This window comes from Pholcus phalangioides, unplaced genomic scaffold, assembly GCF_987345545.1.
Source record: "Pholcus phalangioides strain wild (caught in Gottingen) unplaced genomic scaffold, Ppha-v1.0 ptg000005l_1, whole genome shotgun sequence".
In the NCBI taxonomy this organism is placed as follows: domain Eukaryota; kingdom Metazoa; phylum Arthropoda; class Arachnida; order Araneae; family Pholcidae; genus Pholcus; species Pholcus phalangioides.
In genome coordinates this window covers 10,919,937-10,942,001 of record NW_028301598.1, presented here as the reverse complement: position 1 = coordinate 10,942,001, position 22,065 = coordinate 10,919,937, and the positions used below count along the sequence as shown (strand labels likewise).

Genomic DNA, 22,065 nt, shown 5'->3' with positions numbered 1-22,065 from the left:
TTCCTCGGATATTTGCCCAACTGCTCAACTCTTTTAGTCAGCTCCGAGATTTGCAGTTTAAGGTCTCTTATTTCCGAGCAAGACGAGGCTTCTGCTACATGACCGTAATTGGGTTCGGTGAGCTCAGCTACTCGATCAGCTAACTCGGCTAGCTTGTCCAGTTCTTCACTGCTAGCTGCTAACACCGTTTGCATACTCTTTGGTAGCCGTTGAAGCCACAAATTTTTGAGGAAAGTCTCATCGCTAATTCGCCCTGTCGAAAGCTCGCGCATTTTACGTAGCAACGTACTAGGCTTCTGATCGCCTAGGGATAGGTCTTCTAACAATATCTTGACCTCTTTCGCGGCTGAATGTTTATACACAGCGAGAAGTCTCTCCTTTAGTTTCGAGAACGGATCCGATGCGGGAGGATCGAAAACAATGTCACTTACCGTAGACAAGATCTCCACATCTAGGCAGTTGACTAGGTAGTTATACTTAGTTCCTTCGGCAGTAACATGGTTGATCTTGAAGGCAGCGTCAAGCTGGACGAAAAAAAGTTTGATTTTGTCCTTCGAGAACGTCGGCAGTTTCGCGTGGACAGCTTGAACTCAAAGATCGCTTTCTTGCTGTTCAGCCATGGCGATAAGTTCTTGGCAGGTTCGGGATCACGTCCGGGTCACCAGTGAAGGCGACGGCAATGAGAAGATGTAAATTTCATTCTTAAAGACATGAACATTTTATTTACACACACACGGACAAGTTATACGCGACATCCATACTCTATGACGAAATACAATCAACTGATTAAAACGTTCGAAAAACTCTCTGGCGATCCGTTGCTAGGTTACCATCCATCGCAAGGCGAAAAACGCTACAACGAGAAAACGTGACATCGTGACGTCACAGAGCATCGTTTATGATCGGTCACTACAGTGGCTTCTCTAGTTCCATGGTCGATGGTGAAATGTTTCTCAGCACATTTAAGCACTTTGAACAGTTCATCATATGCTTGCTGTAAAGGGTTTTTCACTCCATCGCAGTGCATGAAGACATAGGTGTACCTATCGAGCTGAGGGTGGATGAAGGTTGTTGGTTTTTAGTGAGATGATGTTGGCACTGGTGTCAGCTTTCACATATTTTCTCGCATTTCAAAGGATGAAATCTGATGTGTCCTCCTCTGATTTGGGTGTTGTTTTGAGGAATTTGGCTGGTAGTAGGATTGGAGAACCGTACACCATCTCTGCAGTGGAGCACTGCATACAGGGGCGGTCTTAGGCAGTTGCACTGGGCGCGAAATGAGAAGGGGCTCTGAAACACGTTAAATATACGTGCACTGCCCATCGATTCTTTTCTTTTTGAAAAATAACCATAATGTTATATTACATTACTAGAAAAATATCTTTCAGATACTTATTTAAAAAAAATAACTAAAATATACATGAAAAATAACCGAAATGAGAAAAAAATTAGAGGTTTGAGTGTATATAATATTACAATTATTTTCGAAAAGAAAAGAATCAATGGACAGTGCACCTATATACATACAGTACATAGCGATTTTGGTCAGATAAAAATACATGCTTTCTCTCGAGCTCGTTTTGTTTATCCCCGCAATGAATGAATGAACGCCAGGGTCTCTACCACCGGACTTATCCCATTGCCGAGATCTCTTCCAGCCCAGCTTTCGTGGTAGAGTCTGGAACAAAGTGTGTGTGCACCTAACAGTCTGAGTGTGTAGCTAGTGTTGTGTATGATATTTCAGTGCTGCCATCTATACTTCAAATTGTGAGTGAAGTGTAATGATTGAATATTTGTAACGTTGTAGGCCTGTTGCTCTCTGTGGCGAGACTTTTTAACGGGGAGATTGTTTATCCCCGCAGGAGATTTGAAGGGGGAGAAGCAATTTCTTTCTCTTACACATTATTAGAAAAATATCTTTCAGATACTTATTTAAAAAATAAGTAAATATGCAAAAAATAACTAAAATATACATGAAAAATGACCGAAATGAGAAAAAAATTGGAGGTTTGTGTGTATATAATATTGCGGTTATTTTTCGGAAGGAAAAGAATCGATGGGCAGTGCACCTATATACATACAGCACATAGTGATTTTGGTCAGATAAAAATACATGCTCTCTCTCGAGCTCTTTTCGTTTACCCCTGCTGGAGATTTGGAGGGGGAGAAGCAATTTCTTTCTATTTTGTAAAAAATAAAATAAAAAATAAAAATAATGGAGAAATCACCCTTGGTCCCCCAATTTTTCTACTAATGAGAGCCAAAGTGTTTTCCTGTGTTGTGAGGAGTATTACAAGAATTGAAGGTGTCTTCTGATGTGGGAAAGATTTTGAGCCAGAGACCTTTCATGCCTCTTTTTTTCCGACTTGCATTACTTTTATTAAAAACGCAGAATCGAATCGCCAACACAGTACGGTATTTTAAAAAAGAAAAAAAAATTGAATATAAATATTTAAAAAAAATGAATCAATTGAAACTTATGTGATTTGCTGTTTTAAATAGGGATCCTGCACTTGGGCCTCGTTCCTACCTGTCACACGAGGAGAAAGAAAAATGTGATCACACAAGAAAACCCATGCACTTTGACACCTCCAATCACTGGCCAGCCGACTTTCTAGACTGTCTATTACCTGGCTTATCTTGTCCACTTTATCCAAGAAAGAAACATGTTATCTGCTGATATCACTCTTCTTTGTCATTGGACTGGAAATGAACTCAAGACATACCGGGTCGCGAGTGACTCCCCAGCGCGACCCAACCCGCAAGGGTAAAAGGCTTATATCCCTGGAGGGACAGAGCCTGGGCCGTGACTGGTTTGTCGGGTCGCGAGTGAGATTGGCCATTTCCTCTTCTCCCATTCATTTTCTGTTAGTCTGCGTTTGACCGGGTCTTTCACTTACAAAAATATATGAAACTGGGCCATGAGCTTCCAAAGGTGGAGAACCACTGCTCCAGGGTACCTTTATGGTGATATTTTCCAGATGATGACAAAATTTTAAAGCATGGTTGAGCCATTCAAAACCTTTTGACATAATGCTTGTGCAGTCGATAGCCCTGCATAATTCAATCAGAATAATTTTTTTTTAATAACGTGATCATCACGTATTCCCAAGAGATCACTACTATCTGTCCAAGGAATTTGTTAGTGTTAGTAGACATCCATGCCCGAGTTGGGATTCAAACCCAAACCTGCACAGTCAGAGGCTAGCTCCCTAACCATTAGACTGCTGCCTGGCAGTCCAGTGGTTAGGGTGTAAAAGGCAGTTTTTGTATGATGTGTTTGAGCGCACAATGGCTGGTCGAAAATATCTGTGTTTTCAAGAAATGTTTCACGGTAGATTATCCTTTCATAATTGAATCAAGGAAGAGCCAGCAGTTTGTCTTCTGCTTCATTTGTAGATGTGATTTTTCGGTAGCACACATAGGCAAATCAGATGTCCTAAAACACATTTGTACACAGAAACACATAGACAGTTGTGAGATCGCGGAAAGTCACAAGAAATTAAATTTTGCTCAAAGCAGTTCTGCTTCTGATGCTGTTATCCATGCAGTGTGTTTATTTACATTATTCATTGTGGAATATAACTTATCATTATCTTGTGCGGAGAATGCCATTATGCTTCTTAAGAAAATGTTTCCAGATAATGAAATCACCAAAAGATATGCATGTTCAAGAACAAAAGTATACATAAGTTACTGCAATAAGTTGTACAGTGGCATTTCATTTTGTTACTTGGAGAACAAAAATGTCCTGTAATCTACAAGTAAATTTTACTCCCTGTTTTTAATGAAATCTTGAGAAATTTGAAGGAAGTGTTTGTTATTTTCAGAGATAATGTTGCATCCAGGCACAGTCTGTTACCTTATAAAAATATACCCATATTTTGCTAATTTTACATTTAATTCTTTATTCTGACTTGCACTACATGGATTATGCACAGGAAAGTATGGTATGTTTGCAGGATTTTTGTAAGAAAATTACAGGACTTTTGCATTTTCAAGGTTGGCAGGTCTGAATGTAACATTTTTTCCAAAAAAAGGTACATCATGACTCTCATGGGATTTCATGGGTTGGAACGGATCACTGGTGGAAATCCTGGAGGTGGCATATCATGTTACAGACTCATGTAGGAATGAGTCTGCAAATGAAATTTGCAGTCATGTCTCCTGCAAATCAAATTTTCTGGCCCTGACCCAAATCTCAAAAATCCCTGGCTGTAAGTAAATTTGTGCAACCCGATTCAGAAGCCCCTGCAAATCAAGTTTATGACGTGACCCATTGCTTAAGAACCAATGGCTGTAAGTGGATTTGTTCGGTCCATCTTGAAGAAGTCCCTCGTAGCTAATAGTTTAAAAACCCCTGGGTCATTCCACGTCAAATCACCCAGCCATGACACCCATAGTCTCAGATTTCAATGATTTTTTTTTATTTGTTGCATTTACCATCCTTATTAACCGTGTGAAATATTATTTGCATATCTCTAAAACTTTTTGAGAAAAAAAATGTTGAAATTTGTCAAAAACTGATGCAGATGACTTTTCCGAGGCTCAATTTTTAAGCGGCATTGTTTGAGAAAATAAATCATAACTTTTTCAATATATTCAAGTGAAATTTTCACTAAAGTGTTCACAAAAACATACAGAATATGAATAAAAATAATTCATACACTTACATTTGAAATTTACATGCAAAAAAATTATGTAAACTTTGTTTTTGTGGAATTTTTCGTTAGAAAAAATACAATTTTTCAAACGTATTTTTAGACCAGAGGCACAGCAGTTACCAAAACAACTTTTATTTTAAATTTCTCCTAAATATATGAAGTAAAATAATGGAGAAAAAAAAATAATGGTTTTTTGACCGTTAATATGTTTATTCTGGCTTGCAACACAAAATTCATCGAAATAAGACTGGATCGTTCCAATCTCAAATCATTCAACTAGATACTGAAATGCAACCCATCATCCCGGATTCCAATTATTATTTTTTGTTTATTGCTTCTACCATGCTTGTTGACTATGCAAAGTTTCATGTACATATCTCAAATATTTTTTGAGAAAAAAAATGTTTTCTAACCTCACGAATGGCGTCTCATAGGCTAACCCCATTCAAGCAATATTATTTGTGAAAATATATCATAAATTTGCAGACTTTCAATACATTCAAATGAAATTTCTACTAAAATGCTTACAAAAAAATGCAGATTATGACTAGAAAAAATGTAAACCTTAAAGGAAAAAAGTCATTTAAATTTAATTTTTTTATTAATTGTTATTTTTTTTATTTTTAAACACTTTTTTTTGGATGCACAGCATGAATTTTCAATTTTTTTAAAATTGACTCCTAAAAAATAAAACATAATATAAAGAATAAACATATTAATATATTAAGAAAACTGTAGAAAAGTAAACATTATTTTGACAGTTAATACATTTGAGTAACAAAACACAATTGTACTTATATGACTACATTAATTATATTTGTACATTTTGACTTAATATAATGATTCATGCTTAGTAAAAAGAAATTTATATTTTATTTTTCATGTACGCTTATACATTTATTACAGTATTCATTAAGTTTCATGAGTAGTTAATGCAATAATTCAAAACAATTAATAAATTTTAAAATTCTAGGATTAAATGAATTCATGAAATAATTAGAAATGTTAATGTAATGTGTCAAATGGGAGTTGGTGAAAAAAAAAAGGTTTTGGTGAATAAAATAATTTTTTAAATCAAACCCTCATGTTCAGATTCTTAGAAGTGTTCAAATTCCAAATAATTAATTTCACTTTTAATTGATCTATAAATATTTCTTATGATGCAACAAAGACAAACTTTTGCAATCTGATATATTTTTGCATAAAGAATTATTTTATATTTGATAAATCCAGATAATATTAATCATATATATAGATTAATTTTCTGAAGTTTTTTAACGTGCTTAATTATAAAGTTATTTTACCACAACAGTGCTAATTTTTTTTTTAATTACTTTGATTTTTACAGCATATATTTTAATAAACATATATTTAATATATATGATAAATATGAAATGGTTATACTTGTGTGAAAAAAAATCTACATTATAATATTTAATATAGACCTATATAGATTTTTCCCAAGAAATAATTTAAAATTGCTGATAAAAAGCCAGAATATGAGCCATCAAATCACAAAGAATGAAATAATTATCAGATACAACCTGATTTTTGTAGCTGAGGCAGATGGAAGAGTAGAATTGAAAACCTAATGTATATAATGCCTGGTGGTGATATATTAGATGTGATGTTTCTTGTTGTGATGATGTTTGTAAAAAATAACAGCTTCTGTGAAGATATAAACCATGGCACACTGGTCTTTGTCCTTCAGAGGGCAACTGGTGTCTTATTTAATTATAAGACTTTATCATTCCAGCAAGTGATGATAAAGTCACTGCTGCTGCTTCATTGCGAAAACTAAAACAAAAGTGTTAGAACTAAACTGCCCCCACCCCCATCAAATGATGCAAGTCTCAATTATGATCTTGCTGAAGACAGAGGATGTACTCCATAAAGTAGCCTACTCCAGGGTTAGCAAATGTTTCTTATGATAACACAATTTCCATTTGAGCTAAATATTTTATATCATCACTAGCTATAATACCCAGCGCTGCCCGGGTTTTCTTCAATGAACCTTTTTTGGATCACGTGATATCTCCCTCTCTTTTTCTTGAGGGACATACAAACTGTGTGCAAGTTAACCAATATAACGACTTCGCGATTCATGAAATAATTAAATCTAGATTTACAGAAACGTAGAAATGAATATATATTTTTCCTTTTTTAAGGGGCGCTAGGTATTTCGATAAACCTCCACCCCCCCTGAACTACAAGTTACCCATCTGCCTATTTCAGCTTTCAAAAAAATGCTTAATTAAAGGCTGTGGAGTTTTTTCGATCCACATTTTACGGGCTCATAATTAATTTTAAAATATCCTAACCTACACGAATTCATGCAAATAAATATCAAAAGACAATACGGAGACATTAATTTTCATGCTTGAGGATATAAATAAAAAGTTGAAATCAATGTTATTGCATGGATATCCAAATCAAAAGTAGGTCTGGCTAATCACTTCATATTTGATCTCCTGGGCTTCGTATATCTCTAATCGAACTCAATATTTCAGAAATCTAGAATTCAATACAATTTTTAAAATTATGTATGTGACAGAAAACTCCACAAAATTTCAGCATTTCTACAGTAAAATCGGCAATTTTAACACTGATTTCTATGGGGCATCATCCTTTGCCTTACCCTCAAAGTGATGCTGATGATGGTGTCTATTCAAAAAGCTCTCATTACTGGGAGGATTGAATAAAGTGGCAAACCATTATAAAGGCATAAACTATTATACATATACTAACAGGATTAAAGAAGTGACAAACCGTTGTAAAGGCATATACACGTCTGAAACGCATTGCTAGGGAACCACGGTAACCAAAGTAAACGTTCGGAAAGTGATTGTTGAGGCCCAAAAACCGTTGTTGCCGGACAGTTTTTTGCCCATTTGGGGCATTTGCCCTGGTCTGACGAAATTTTAAAGTAGCCTATCGTTCAAGTAGGGTCCCATTTGGTATATATGCAAAATTTGGCGACGATCGATCTAAAATTGTAGATTTGTATAGAGAACACACACGCACGCACGCACACAAAATCAATTTTATATATATAGATTTTGGAATTCAGAGTAAAATTTCAGAAAATACACTTGAAATTTATAGTGTTGGAAAAGAAACTGGATCTGACTGTCGTAAAAAGTGTTATGCAAAGTGTAAAATCTGTTACCCATTACATCATTGGCCCCATCGGACATCAATATTGAGGAGTGGAGCAAGTTCTTAACATTTATCTACTGTGTGTTTAAGCATCATAGAGCTTTTTTCTCAAAGTATGAAATATATCTGAAAGCATGCTTTAATCCTTTAAAATGTCATAAGAAAAAAATAACAAAAGGTTTAAGGATAGTAAACTTGTATTTTTCATGTATAAATGAAATAAATGGTTGTACAAAATCAATTCCAGGGCAAAAAATATGCCATGCCTGTAGGGACAGTGAATATAAACAACAATAAAGTAGGTGAAGAAACTGAATACTGTGAAGAGATGAACAGTGATAGTAATGTAGAGAAGTAACTTGGGAAAATGTCAATTATTAAACAAGAAGCTCTTAAAGAAATAAATTCATCGCTACAGAACATAGAAGAGTCACCAATTAAACTTCATAGGGTAGCTCCACAGTGCAAGTCAAACAATGCCAAAAGAAAAGTTGAATCTGCTTGCAACACTTTAAAATCAAATGTTTGTAAAGTTTTTGAAGAACAATTACCAGAAAATGAATCTCAGAGCACACTTAATGAAGAAATTAAACATAAAGCAAATATGATTATTTTAATAAAGTTAATTAGAAATAAGACTCAATTTAGCCATCACAACAAGGGGAAAACTGTAAATTTTAACTCTGGCCCCTGCCTTAAGAAAGGGGAACACGGAAAAAAATCTGAAGAGTTCAATGTCACTGAATATGCTGTGCGAAAAGCAGGAGAGCTTTTGTAAATGAAAAAGCAAAGGTGAGCCATTGTGTTTTTATTGTAAAAAGAATCAAAAATTAAATTTCAACAATTTTTTTGCAATCTAATTTTTTAATGCAAAGGTTTAAATTTTCTTTCCTAGTCATAATCTACATTTTTTTGTGAGCATTTTAGTGGAAATTTCACTTGAATGTATTGAAAATCTGCAAAGTTATGATATATTTTCACAAATAATATTGCTTGAATGGGGTTAGCCTAAGAGACGCCATTCGTGAGGTTAGAAAACATTTCTTTTCTCAAAAAATATTTGAGATATGTACATGAAACTTTGCATGGTCAACAAGCATAGTAGAAGCAATAAACAAAAAATAATAATTGGAATCCGGGATGATGGGTTGCATTTCAGTATCTAGTTGAATGATTTGAAATCGGAACGATCCAGTCTTATTTCGATGAATTTTGTGTTGCGAGCCAATAATCATATTAACGGTCAAAAAACCATTATTTTTTTTCTCCAGTATTTTACTTCATATATTTAGGAGAAATTTAAAATAAAAGTTGTTTTGGTAACTGCTGTGCCTCTGGTCTAAAAATACGTTTGAAAAATTGTATTTTTTCTAACGAAAAATTCCACAAAAACAAAGTTTACATAATTTTTTTGCATGTAAATTTCAAATGTAAGTGTATGAATTATTTTTATTCATATTCTGTATGTTTTTGTGAACACTTTAGTGAAAATTTCACTTGAATATATTGAAAAAGTTATGATTTATTTTCTCAAACAATGCCGCTTAAAAATTGAGCCTCGGAAAAGTCATCTGCATCAGTTTTTGACAAATTTCAACATTTTTTTTTCTCAAAAAGTTTTAGAGATATGCAAATAATATTTCACACGGTTAATAAGGATGGTAAATGCAACAAATAAAAAAATATCATTGAAATCTGAGATTATGGGTGTCATTTTGGCATTTTGCCGGGTGATTTGAAATGGAATGACCCCCCTGGCTGTAACTGGATATGTGTGACCCATCATGGATGCCCCTGCAACTTAAGTTTGGGGTAGCTCACGACTCATAGGTTAAGAACCCCTGCTCTAGATCCATTCCTGTTGCAAGTTAAATGTTGCTAAATGAGGATATTTTACATCTTTGAAAAATGTTCATTATATTTTTCACTGATATCTAACTAAGCATGATGTCAAGTTTTATGAAGTCTGAGACCCATTTTCCTTGTTTAAATTATTGTGATGCTTGTGAACTTCTATAACCTCACCATTCAGGAAAGTGGAATAATGGGTGGGTGTGGGGGAAAATAATTGCAATATATCAGATACAGATTTATAGTTTTACTGCCCTCCTTCATTCTGATTTTTTTGGCCACTTATCACCAAAATCTGCCGCTTCTGGCCATAACCCTTCCCTGTAAATAAGTCTCTCAAATTCATAACAGAAAAAATTGCAATACCAATGACTTGAAAATACAGCGAAACCTCGATAACTTGACACCCCAAAAAGATAAAAAAACATGTTGACTTAGTAGATGTCAAATTAGAGACCTTTTATTTTATTTGACCTTTAACAATATTTAAAATTGTTTATGTATGTACAATAGAACATTGATTATATATTCGTGCACAGATTAACTGGGAAGCGGGTTAATCGTGCTGCGAAAATTTCATGTTTAGGTCTTCCCTATCCATGTTGCTGTTGATTTTTTTCCCCCACGGCTATGTAAGATTTTGTGAGGACAACAAACATTTCCATTTCGTAGAACTGGATTTCTTCATTCTTTTACAGAACCACTCCCCCTTCAATATTCTTAGAGATGACCTCCTATGCAACGCCTTGAAACTGCAGCTGCATATGCACACATAAGAACCGGACATTGTCCTGGGGTGATTGGTACTTGAAGATTTACAGCCAATTACTGGAAATTCTAGTAGTCGAAATGCAATGCTTTTTTTGAAACTGAAAGATAAGACACAAGAATATGTAACTTTGTATGCAGTCATGTGACAGCATGGCTCATCGACTGGTCCAATGATGTTCCTTGTGCCATTCTTGTTGTACATTTTATAACTGTGCTGAATGGCTGACAGGGAAAGGACAACCATGCTTTTTAGTTATCCAGTGATCACGTTTTCCAATGTTACCCTGGGTAATTGAGGTTCCATTGTATTTCTGCCATCAATGAAACCCAGTATATTAGTAGTGTGGCTATCCTTCAGTAAGTGTAATTTTTTTATTAGATTTTTTCACACCGATAATAAAAATGTATACAATGGATAGTCATTTTAAATAGATAAAATATATAATTTTTTTTTTTTCCATTTTGTCATTTTAAATAATTTTTTTTTACTTCCGGCGGTTTAACTGTGTTTTTTGATTATCCGTGTTCACCTTCCCTACCATTAGCCTGGATAATCTGGGTTCTACTCTATATGCATACCTGTATATTGTTGAATGATCTTGTATTCCATCATCTACAAATTCATAAAATGTTTTGATCCACAATTTTGTATGAAAAGTTTTCTTATTGAGAATAATCCAGAATTAGGTGGGAAAATACATATTTTGATTGCTGGAAGATCTGCTATTTGTAAATGAGCTATGCTATTGTCCAAAATAATTTTCTTCCTCTCACTTAAAACATTTTGATCTAGCTTTCTCGACCATCCTCTTGCTCAAAAATTTCAGAAATCATTAACGTCTATCTGTAACTTTCGTAGTCCACGGGTTAAGTTTTCAGGTTCTGCACAGAGGAATAATGGGTAGTGGGGTACACCAATTTAAATCATGATTGAAACCACAATTTAAATACTATTAACCTAGTATGGTATGTATGCATGCTATTGAAATGCTATAAAGTTGTTGATTAAAAGAAATATAGAAGATCAGGTACACGTAGACTTCAACCTAATCCTTAGATACAGTGCAGATGGATAGCTGTTCTATTTCTAGATTTTGTGCATGGAAAAAATTTCAGAAAAACATAGGGATCTAATAACTGCACTAAGTTTTTGCAATGCATTCAATGGGGCAGTAGGGTTCCACGATAAAAAACAGATAAATTAGTTTTTGTATGAAGCCTTGAATTAAGCGCACTTAATTGCTGATTTAAAATAATAGATGTTGTACCAAAACACAAATACTTTTGGACTTGAAATTTTAATGCAAAATGTGAAAAAGTTTAAAGTTTGCTCGTTTTTTTACCAAAACTCATTAAATCTGTGAAAGAATAAAAATGTGTGCAATTTACTAAGCAACACTATGAAGGTTGGAAACACATAATAATAAATGCATCCATCAATCGCGCAAGAAACTTGTCAAAATGTTTTTCATTTAGTTGATAGTGTGAATGACCCTTTGGTTGTACATTGAGTGAATCAAGAAACTTTGCACCAAATGTGATACTGAATCGCCACCAGGCATTCATTTCAAAGAGGAAGGAAATAAAAACACTTTTCTTTACGGGGGTGTAATGTGATAAGCCTCCTTGTGGTGCACCCTGGGTAACGCCAAATCTATCACACGTCATTGTCTTCGCATATTTGTGCTCATATCATTCATTTTCAATAGCCCAGATTACGTTTATTTTCACACATCTTACAGTACTTGTCTTACGTCTTGTTTTGTCCTGTCCATGTTCTCGTCTTTTGTGTACAACCTCTCATTGTGGGCCCCGCTCAGGCGGGGAGGGGTCCTCCCAGACGGGCATTGCTTCTCGCGGTATGCCCTATCTGGGACGCTGTCTACCCTCGTGTTTTCCGTGCATGGAGACCCGTAAGGCTACTACTACTACACCGCATACCAACTCTGGCCATATATCGCCATACGGCAATTTCCAAACCAGTGGAGTTGGGTGGAAAATGAAGGCTCCATCCATCGGTGGTCACCCTAGGCTCGGTAGGTAAAGAACTTGCTTCTAATGTTCTATGCCTGGATTCGGACCTATGGACCTTGATGGTTGTAACCTTCATAGTGGAAGACGAGCATCTTTACCACTGCGCCACTCGGGCACAGACCCGTAAGGCTGGAGATGGGAATCCTAGTTAGCCTGATGCGCTAGCTTTGGCCTCGAATTCAGCCGAAACGGGAGGCTTAGATTAGCCCGTCCAGGTCAATCGGCTCTGGTTGCCTCGGTGGCTGAAGGGGTTACATTACTGGGCAGGTAGAGGGGCCGGGCTTGCCGGACTTCATTGAGGTTTGTTGGTGCTGCTTCACGTTGATCGTGGATCTTGAACGCGTCTGCTTGCCTGTTTCAGTGGTGTGTAGCTCTCACCTAACCTGACATTGTTACCAACCTTCAATGGCTACGTGTGCGCGCCCCCTCGTAGGGCTCCATGGTGCGCATGATAGGTGTAGGTGGAACAATACCCGTTTAATTGTTGGAAAAAATCAAAACACACCAAAATGTCAAACAACTGCTTCGAATCAAACACATGTCACTGTAACTGCTTCTTCAAATCCATGAACTGTCTCATTTTTCTTTCTGCATTCTTCTAATACCGATAAACTACTGGCCAAAGTATCTCCATTCTTGGTAGATAAAGCTCTTCATGGTGCATCAGGCACATTAAAATCAGTGAAGGCTCTTCGTTCAGGAGACCTTCTTGTTGAAACTAACACACCTAAACAAGCCGAACTCATTCAAAAGCTCACATCTCTCGGAGACATTCCAATAACAGTCAAAATCTATCCCACACTGAATTATTCATGTGGTGTCATTTCAGATATTAACTTGATTAACATAGATGAAGATGAACTAACCCAGGAGCTAGCGTCTCAAGGCGTAACATCTGCCAAACATATATCATGAGCCGCAAAGATGGCAATCTAGCTCCATCACGAAATATAATCCTGACATTTTCATCCCCAATATTGCTGAACGATGTTAAAATCTGTTACTATAACCTCCATATCCAGCCATACATACCTAACCCTGTAAGATTTTTCAATTGCCAAAAATTCAGTCACTCACGAATGGCGTGCCATAGTCCACCCACCTGCGTAAAGTGCGGTGAGAGGGACCACATTTCGGACAACTGCACTTCAACATCATTCAAGTGCGCCAATTGCGGTGGCGACCACCCCACATTTGACAGAAAGTTCGAAATGGAATGAAGAAAGAGATCCAGAAGATCAAGGTTCTCCATAACATCTCATATATTGAAGCACGCCGTCGTAAAATCTCTAACCAAGTTCCAATAGGTAGTAGATCATACTCTAATATGGTAACAAATCCATCGTCAGCTAATAAGACTATACTCTGTCCGCTCTAACTTGGGTCCTGATATAAATAAACCGCTGTACCAATTTTTGATATCACTTCGCATCCTTTATCTCTATTGGTTGTAATTTTACCCGCTCCTTTATTACGTTTTCCGAACACGTGCTCGCCGCCCATTTCGCCACTGTCTCCAGCGATGCGAATTATCCCCCATCGTTTCATTCCATTAAATCATCGGCCGAACGTACATCGTACACCTTCCGGCCTTTTACACCGGAGGGATACAATTCATGGGAGGGAACTGACGACGGCCTTGCAGCGAAGTCCTGACTCAGCTGTAGGGCCCGATGCCATTCATTATTCCATTATTCGGCATCTCTCACCAGAATCACTGTCACATTTACTCATATTATTTAATCGGATCTGGGTCGTCATTCATTTCCTGACACCTGGCGAGCAGCCATAGTTTTTGCATTCCCGAAGCCTGGCAAAAATCCTCAACAACCGAACAGTTACAGACCTATTGCTTTGACCAGTTGTCTATGTAAGATCATGGAACGCATGGTCAACTATGGCCTTGTGCACTACCTTGAGGTTAACAATATTTTATAGAAACATCAAAGCGGCTTTAGACGGTTCAGGTCTACAACATGCAATCTGTTACGCCTTGAGACATCAATAACACAAGCATTTGTGAAGAGGGAGCATTTGCTAGCCATATTTTTCGACATAGAAAAGGCCTACGACCGTACTTGGAGGCACGGAATTCTTTCCGACCTCTATAATAGCGGCTTGCGGGGCAACTTGCCCATTTTCATTAAGAACTTTCTTGCTCGCCGCATTTTTCAGGTACGGATCGGAATCACATTATCAGCTCCCCAAATTCAAGAACAAGGTGTACCTCAAGGTAGCATTTTAAGTGTAACACTTTTCATTTTAAGACTCAACGGGGTGTTGAACCAACTCCCGTTGTCTGTCACTGGCGCACTCTACGTGGATGATCTGTTGATATCTTACCAATCAGTGAATATGAGGTCAGCCGAGAGACATTTGCAAACCACTCTCAACAAGATCAGCAAGTGGGCTCATGATAATGGCTTCTCTTTCTCCGCCGACAAGACTGTCGCTGTGCACTTTTGTCTGCGTCGAGACCTTCATGATGACCCACAATTGTTTTTAAACAATAGTCAAATACCAATAGTAGAAAATACAAAATTCCTCGGCATCACATTCGACAAGAAACTAACTTTCAAACGTCATATTTTGCAATTAAGAGCTCGTTGCATGAAGACGATGAACCTCTTGAAGGTCATCTCTTCTACATCGTGCGGAGCAGACCGAAAGTCGCTCCTCCACTTATATAAAGCTCTAATAAGATCAAAGCTTGACTACGGCTCCATTGTATACGGGTCGGCACCTCGGAGCTATCTGAGTGTGCTCGACCCAGTCCACCATCTCGCCCTGCGGATTTGCTCTGGAGCTTTCCGGACGTCTCCAATGGAGAGCCTGTATGTCGAATGCAACGAGCCATGACTGACATCAATATGTAAGCTACTTTCCTTGAAATATTATATCAATCTTTTCCAGATCATCCACTTCATCGTGTAATTTTCAATCGCTCATGATGTGTCTCTCTTTCATTATCATTATTCCCAAGAGCCACCACAGCAGATGTCATATATCGACAGATATTCTTTAGGCACAGGGGTAGGTACAACAGTTACTTCCCCATATATACCGACGGCTCCAAGAGCCCTGGCCATGTCGGTTGTGCCTACATCTGCTGTGAGGAGACATCTTTCAAACTTCCCGACACATTCTCTATTTATTCGGCAGAGCTGTACGCAATCCTTCAGGCTCTACGTCATGTACGACGCAAACGCCACCGACGATGCATCATTTATAGTGACTCTCTCAGCGCATTACAAGCACTGTGTTCCTGTACGTTTCACACTCATCCATTCATTCATGCCATTTTTCATGAACTGCATTACCTCATTCATCATGGTACCACAGTAAAATTTTACTGGGTACCAGGTCATGTAGGAATACTGGGCAACGAAAAAGCATACAACGCAGCTCGAACAACAACTAACATTGACAATAACCTTTTGGTACCTGCCAGTGACCACTTCTCAATCCTCCGGGAAGTGATGCATCGCCGCTGGCAGGAGCACTGGAACAATCAAATAAATAATAAACATGCCATCAAGCCTACACTTGGCCTTTGGCGTTCGAGCTGCAGAACTAACCGAAAGGAGGAAGTTCTGCTTGCCCGGTTGCGCATAGGACACAGTCGCCTCACACAATCATATTTATTATTACGAGAGAGTCAACCAGAGTGCCTTCATTGTCAAAGTCCATTGACCATAGCTCATGCTTTTACTTGTTCACATCATCGTCATCATTTTACGACCGCTTTTGGTCATAGTCATCTTTCACTTCATGACATTTTAAATGACAATAGCGATGCATCTCGCATTTTTAAATTCATACACTTTATGTGGATGATCTGCTAATATATACCAATCAGCAAATATGAGGTCAGCCGAGAGACAGTTACAAACTGCACTCAACAAGATCAGCAAGTGGGCTTACGATAACGGCTTCTCTTTCTCCTCCGACAAGACTCGTTGTGCACTTTTGCCGGCGTCGAGAGCTTCATGATGACTCACAATTATTTTTAAATAGTAATCAGATGCCAATAGTAGAAAATACTAAATTTCTGGGCATCACATTTGACAAGAAACACTTTCAAACCTCATATTTCACAGTTAAGAACTCGCTGCATGAAGACGATGAACCTCTTGAAGGTCATCTCTTCTACAACATGGGGAGCAGACCATAAGTCGCTCATTCACTTGTATAAAGCCCTCATAAGATCAAAGCTTGGCTTCGGCTCCATTGTATACAGGTCAGCACCTCTGAGCTATCTGAGTGTGCTCGACCCAGTCCACCATCTCGTCCTCCGGATTTGCTCGGGAGCTTTCCGGATGTCTCCAATGGAGAGCCTGTATGTTGAATGCAATGAGCAGACCTCGCAGCGCTCCTATTTTTCCTACTTTTCCTATTTTTTAGAAATGTCCTCCTATTTTCCTACTTTCGTCGCAGTCGTCCTATTTTATTCCAATTCTTTCCTACTATTCCTATTTTATCCCTTCCTCCTTTTGTTTACGGCCAATATCTCCCTACGAAAATTGCGAGAAACCGCAAAATGTCACTGCTTTCCGTCCCTTTTTCACGTATTTTATTCACATCACAACTCGCTACTGAAAAAAAGAGGGGAAATTTTTTTCCAGTTCCATTGGAGCAGGGGACGACGACAAGTGTGTCTTTTCACCCCGTACCGTATAGTCCGAGTGCTAAAAAGTGAAGTCCAGTAGGGAAAGAGAATCTGTTTGGGAGATCGGTTGTCATAAATAATAAGGTAAAAAAAAGGGAGGGGGTAGGGACAGGCTCTATCCACACACAAGAGGTTCCACGAGAGACTATAGATTTCTATCTCGTAACGAGCGTTCAAAGCCGGGTTTTCCTAGTAGGCGTTTCGCGCCGCGTGAACTGAACTGGATCATTTCGCTTCAGCAGAAATGTTACATAATCACGCTACGAATTTGTGTTTTCTAAGTGTGGCGCATCAGATCAGGGCGGCTATATTGTAGTATATGGCCCTGGGGTCAGCTACTCTATCGGCTGCATGCTCCGGTTTGACGGAAAGGGAAAGAGAACACAAGAAAAATGAAAAGATCGGTGAAACGCGCGGCACACGACGCATTCAACTAATTGAGAAGCAATCCGCCAATCAGGCCCGCCGTAAATCGCTGTCGTGAGCAGTATTGCTCTCTGTAGGAAAACAGCAGTGCCTTTTTTATTGGTGAGGGGACGGCGTGTTGCGCTGGGTGATTCACGTTGCGCGCGGCATGGAAAACCTGCTCCTGGCGCATCGGGAAAAGTCTGATTGGTCAAAAAAAACCTGAATTTCAAGTTTTTAACCAATCAGCGTTTTCACGCTGCACACGGCGCAAAAGTTCTACTCCTACGAAAACCCGGCTTTACGGGGCAGAGCCAGAGCAACGTCTGGTTTTACGGGGGCAGGACGAGCCGATTTTAGCCGCTCTCTAAACCCAGTTTTTTTTTAACCTTCAGAAAATAACTTTCAAGTTTCTTTATTTTCGGGGTCATTCAAGTATTACGTCAGCATCGATGGGGAGGGGGTGTTAGGATGATGCTTACTTCATCACCCACCCTTTATAAAAATATGAAATATTCTTAATGGCATCTTACTCAGTGTGCCAAAAACGAGTAAAAGTTTTCGCTAGTTTGTGGGCACCTGAACTAACATTCCCCCTACTGTGTCCCCTACAGAGCCACTTTAGTGATCTCTAAATACTTAGCGGATCCAAGTGCTTTGGACCTGTGCCGCGCGTTATACAAGTGATCCGTGATTATGCCGCGGATCACTTAAGTAAAGCTGGGAATGAGCCGCGGATAACTTGAGTGACATAAAACCGCACTAGTGGCCGCGACAGTGCTCTAAAACTGTGCCACAAATCTCTTAAATGGTCTGGAATTGTCACGGGTCACTTAAGCGATCTGTGAATGTGCCACTTGGTTCATTTTTACAAAATTAGGTTTGAGAGGGACAGGCCAAGTGTTTACCGCGGGTCAAGGATTACCTATGGGCTTAGAGGTAGGGTCGCAATGAATTTCTTAAAAATAAATTTTGAGTTCTTAGCTTTCAAATAATATTGAAATTGACAAAAATTCATTATAATAAGATATTTTCTTTCGAAATTTTAATTATAAAAAAAAATAATTTTTGATTAAATATATTTTTGATCGTCTGGGGGACGAGGACCACGAGCCCCCAACCAAGATCTCCCCTCCCACGTACGTCTCTGATCACACCACTATGCGTTAGGAGGTAAGAGGCAGAGCGCTGACGAAATTTTGCTGAAAGGGGGAGGGTCAGAGTTTTGCTGACTTTTTGCTCAAAACTCGCTAAAACTTTGCTGCCACAATACTTGAACGGCCCCTTATTTTAAATGTGCCACCACTTGAATGACCTGAATCTGTGCTGCAGGGTTGCTTGAACGATCTGGAAGTGTCGCTTGGTTCATTTTTACAAAATAAGATTTGAAGTTGTGAGCCACAACAGATCACTCCCGGGCCACATTCGACCCGTGGACAATGGGTTAAGCATGCATGGGTTACATTTCTATGGCACCTAGACAGGTTTTTTACTTTCTTCGAAAAGCACGGGGAAAAATGGATCACGATCAATTGTTGGACTTTTCAAGTAACAGTAGAAATTTGATTAATTTCTTTTTAGTTTTGTTTATTTACATTGTTTTCGATACCAAATTCTGTGAAAATGAGAGATTTTTAAATTTGTTAGAGAACTTGAGTTTCTTAAAATATATATAGATAATACTATAATTTAAGTATATAAGGTGTGAATCTTAAGGGCACAACATTTTTATATGCTATGATAATTTGGCAATTCCATTTTTTCCCTCCTATTTTTTGTCAATGGTGTTCCTATTTTTCCTACTTTTTTTTTCAAATTTTCACTTCTAGGCCTGAATGAGCCATCCATTAAATTAAGACGTCAGCAACTTTCTTTAAAATATTTCATCAAAATGAAGTCTTTACCAGATCATCCACTTCATCGTGACATTTTCAATCCCTCATTTTATAGACTTTTTGCTGCTCGTTCCCTTCATGTGTTCTCTAACGGTCTCCATATGAGGGCACTCATAGAAGAAGTCCATTGACCATTGTTCATGCTTTTACTTGTTCACACCATCGGCATCATTTTACGACCGCTTTTGGTCAGAGTCATCTTTCACTTCATGACATTTTATCTGACCATTGCTATGCATCTCACATTTTTGAATTCATCAAAGCCATTGGTCTATACGACAAATTATAGTTTTTACAATCTATGTCATCGTTTTACGTTTCATACGTACTTTCACCTATTGACATGACAAGAACAAGTCTTGTCTTACTTTTTTATAGTCATTTCTTTTGGCGTAGCTTGACTTAATTGGTCCTTGCGCCAGTAAAATCGAATCCTTTTCTTTACGAGAGAAATGTTAATCCATGAAGTTGATTCGGGCTCAACGACCTTTCATGTTACACAAACAGAATTACTGTTTTCATATTTTGTGCTTGTAGTTTGTTTGTAGTGTATTCATCAATGCTGAATTAAGTTTGAGAGATGGTGAAAAAAGCAAGTAGGTGATATATGAAAATATTCATTCTCTCAGTAATTTACAAGATTTATTTTAATTAATAAGCAGTCAGTTAATTTAAAGTAAAGGTATTGATTTAAATCAAGTAATCCATTTTTTTAAAAATCATTTTTCATATGCTGATGGGCAGTAACCCCATCCAAATGTGTGAGGGTGGATCTTTGGCACATATCAATCAAGAAACAAATAGTAGAAACAATGGAACAGAATTTTTAAAGCACACAATAGTAATGTCATAAAAATTTTTGAACAATTTTTTTGTAGGATTTCTGAAAATGAATTGTAAAATATAACCCTAGTATAAATTGTATTCGACTTAAATGGAATGTAGTCATCATGTGTCAAGTTAGAGAGGTTTTCCCCCATTGAATATCTTAGTATTGTGCCAACCATGGGAATGATAAATGCCAAGTTACCAGGGTTGTTAAGTTATATGCGTTTCGATTTATCGAGAGTGCACAGTGTAACTTTGTTTCTTCAGGCTTATCCCCCTTTCCCCCAATGATACAAGTCAGCTTAATAGGGAAATTGTTTATGAAATTTGCAATATTTTTTTTAATATGATAGTTTCTAAAATTATTTTTTTTTCTTATGAAGATTGCTGCACATCCGGTTTTCCAAGTACTATCATCGAAGAATCACCGTCAGAAAGGACCTCATTCTGCCCCGCAGAAGACGAAGATTGCCAGATCATCAAACTACGTCAAGAAACTTCGAACTAAACTCACCAATCAACTGCAATATTGGGTCCCGGTTCTCTCAGATATGATGTATATAAATTTCGGATACTTGGTGACCGGCGCTTGTTTCATATGTTTTGTTTTCACGAACAAATCTCTTGTGCTTGGCGACCGGGATGCACATAAGTTGGTCATGAACATTCCACAGTGCTTCTACTATTTGCTGTTCTGCTTATTTTTCACGTCCCCTCTCCTAATCTCCTTGCATCTGTTGAGGATGTTTGTCTCTATGCTTAGGAAACGTACGTTCATAATCATTCTGGCGGCAGCCAGCATTGCCCTCTGCATAAGATACCTGACGTATGAGCATCCCTATTTGTTAGCTGATAATCGCCACTTCACGTTTTACATCTGGAAAAAAATTCTTAACCGTAACATGTATTTCACGCACGTGATGGTCATACCCTTGTGCATCTACTGTGGTTGGGCGATATTTTACCAGCTGAAGCACAAGGATCTGTTCTGGAAACTGTTGTATGTGTTCTGCGTCGTGTTGTCCATTGTTCCGCACGAGCTCTTAGAACTCCGGTACTATATTGTGCCGTTCATTTTTTTCCGCCTTCATATCAAGCTTAAGTCATTGACACAGATTTATTGCGAGTTCATGCTGTCTGTGGCCATAAATGTCATCACAGTTTACTTATTTCTCCAGAAACCATTTTACTGGGATGGCGATGACAGAAGCATACAGCGATTCATGTGGTAGTCTTTGTATATGTGCCAAATTGTGTTCCAGTGTTTTTTTCCCGTATTTGTTTCCGCTTTGTTTATTTTTTGAATATACAGAAATGGTTGAAGCTTCATTTCGTATAGTTTTATTTTATTTTGAATTCATGATATACAAAATTGTGTTCTTTGTGTGCGATTTGTTATTAAATGCTCAAAATTCAAGTTTACAAATGTCCTCGATCAATTTTTTGTTTTCTGGTGAATGCGAGTAAAATTTTCCTGTCTCTAAAAATATAGATGTGTTCTCCTTTGTCTGGTCGAAAATAGTTGACTTTTTAATACAGGTTAACGGCAGGATAGGTAAAGCTTTGAAATCAGCCAAATCAAATGATTATCAGTGACACTGCTTGGATTTTGTACCATCTAATTCAGGGGGTACACAACCTGCTGCCTGTCAAGGGGTTCTAGGCCATTAAAGCTGGGCCCTTAAAAATTCAGCAGAAAGGTATCAGTAGTAAAAATCATGGAATGTGATGGAAGACAGCAGCAAAAAAACAAAGCAAGCATAACTCTGGCCTCATAAATATGTTAGAG

At 37.8% G+C, this 22,065-nt stretch overlaps 1 protein-coding gene across 1 annotated transcript in view; it reads left to right on the top strand.

Annotated features, from left to right (window-relative positions):
* Alg10 (alpha-1,2-glucosyltransferase Alg10) overlaps positions 1–21,693 on the top strand; it is a 54,548-nt gene extending 32,855 nt beyond the window's left edge. Inside the window, exon 4 of the mRNA XM_089232312.1 lies at positions 20,660–21,693. Coding sequence (XP_089088438.1) covers positions 20,660–21,508 — 849 coding nt within the window. The 3' untranslated portion in view covers positions 21,509–21,693. The remainder of the gene's footprint in view (positions 1–20,659) is intronic.
* The last annotated feature ends 372 nt before the right edge of the window (positions 21,694–22,065 follow it).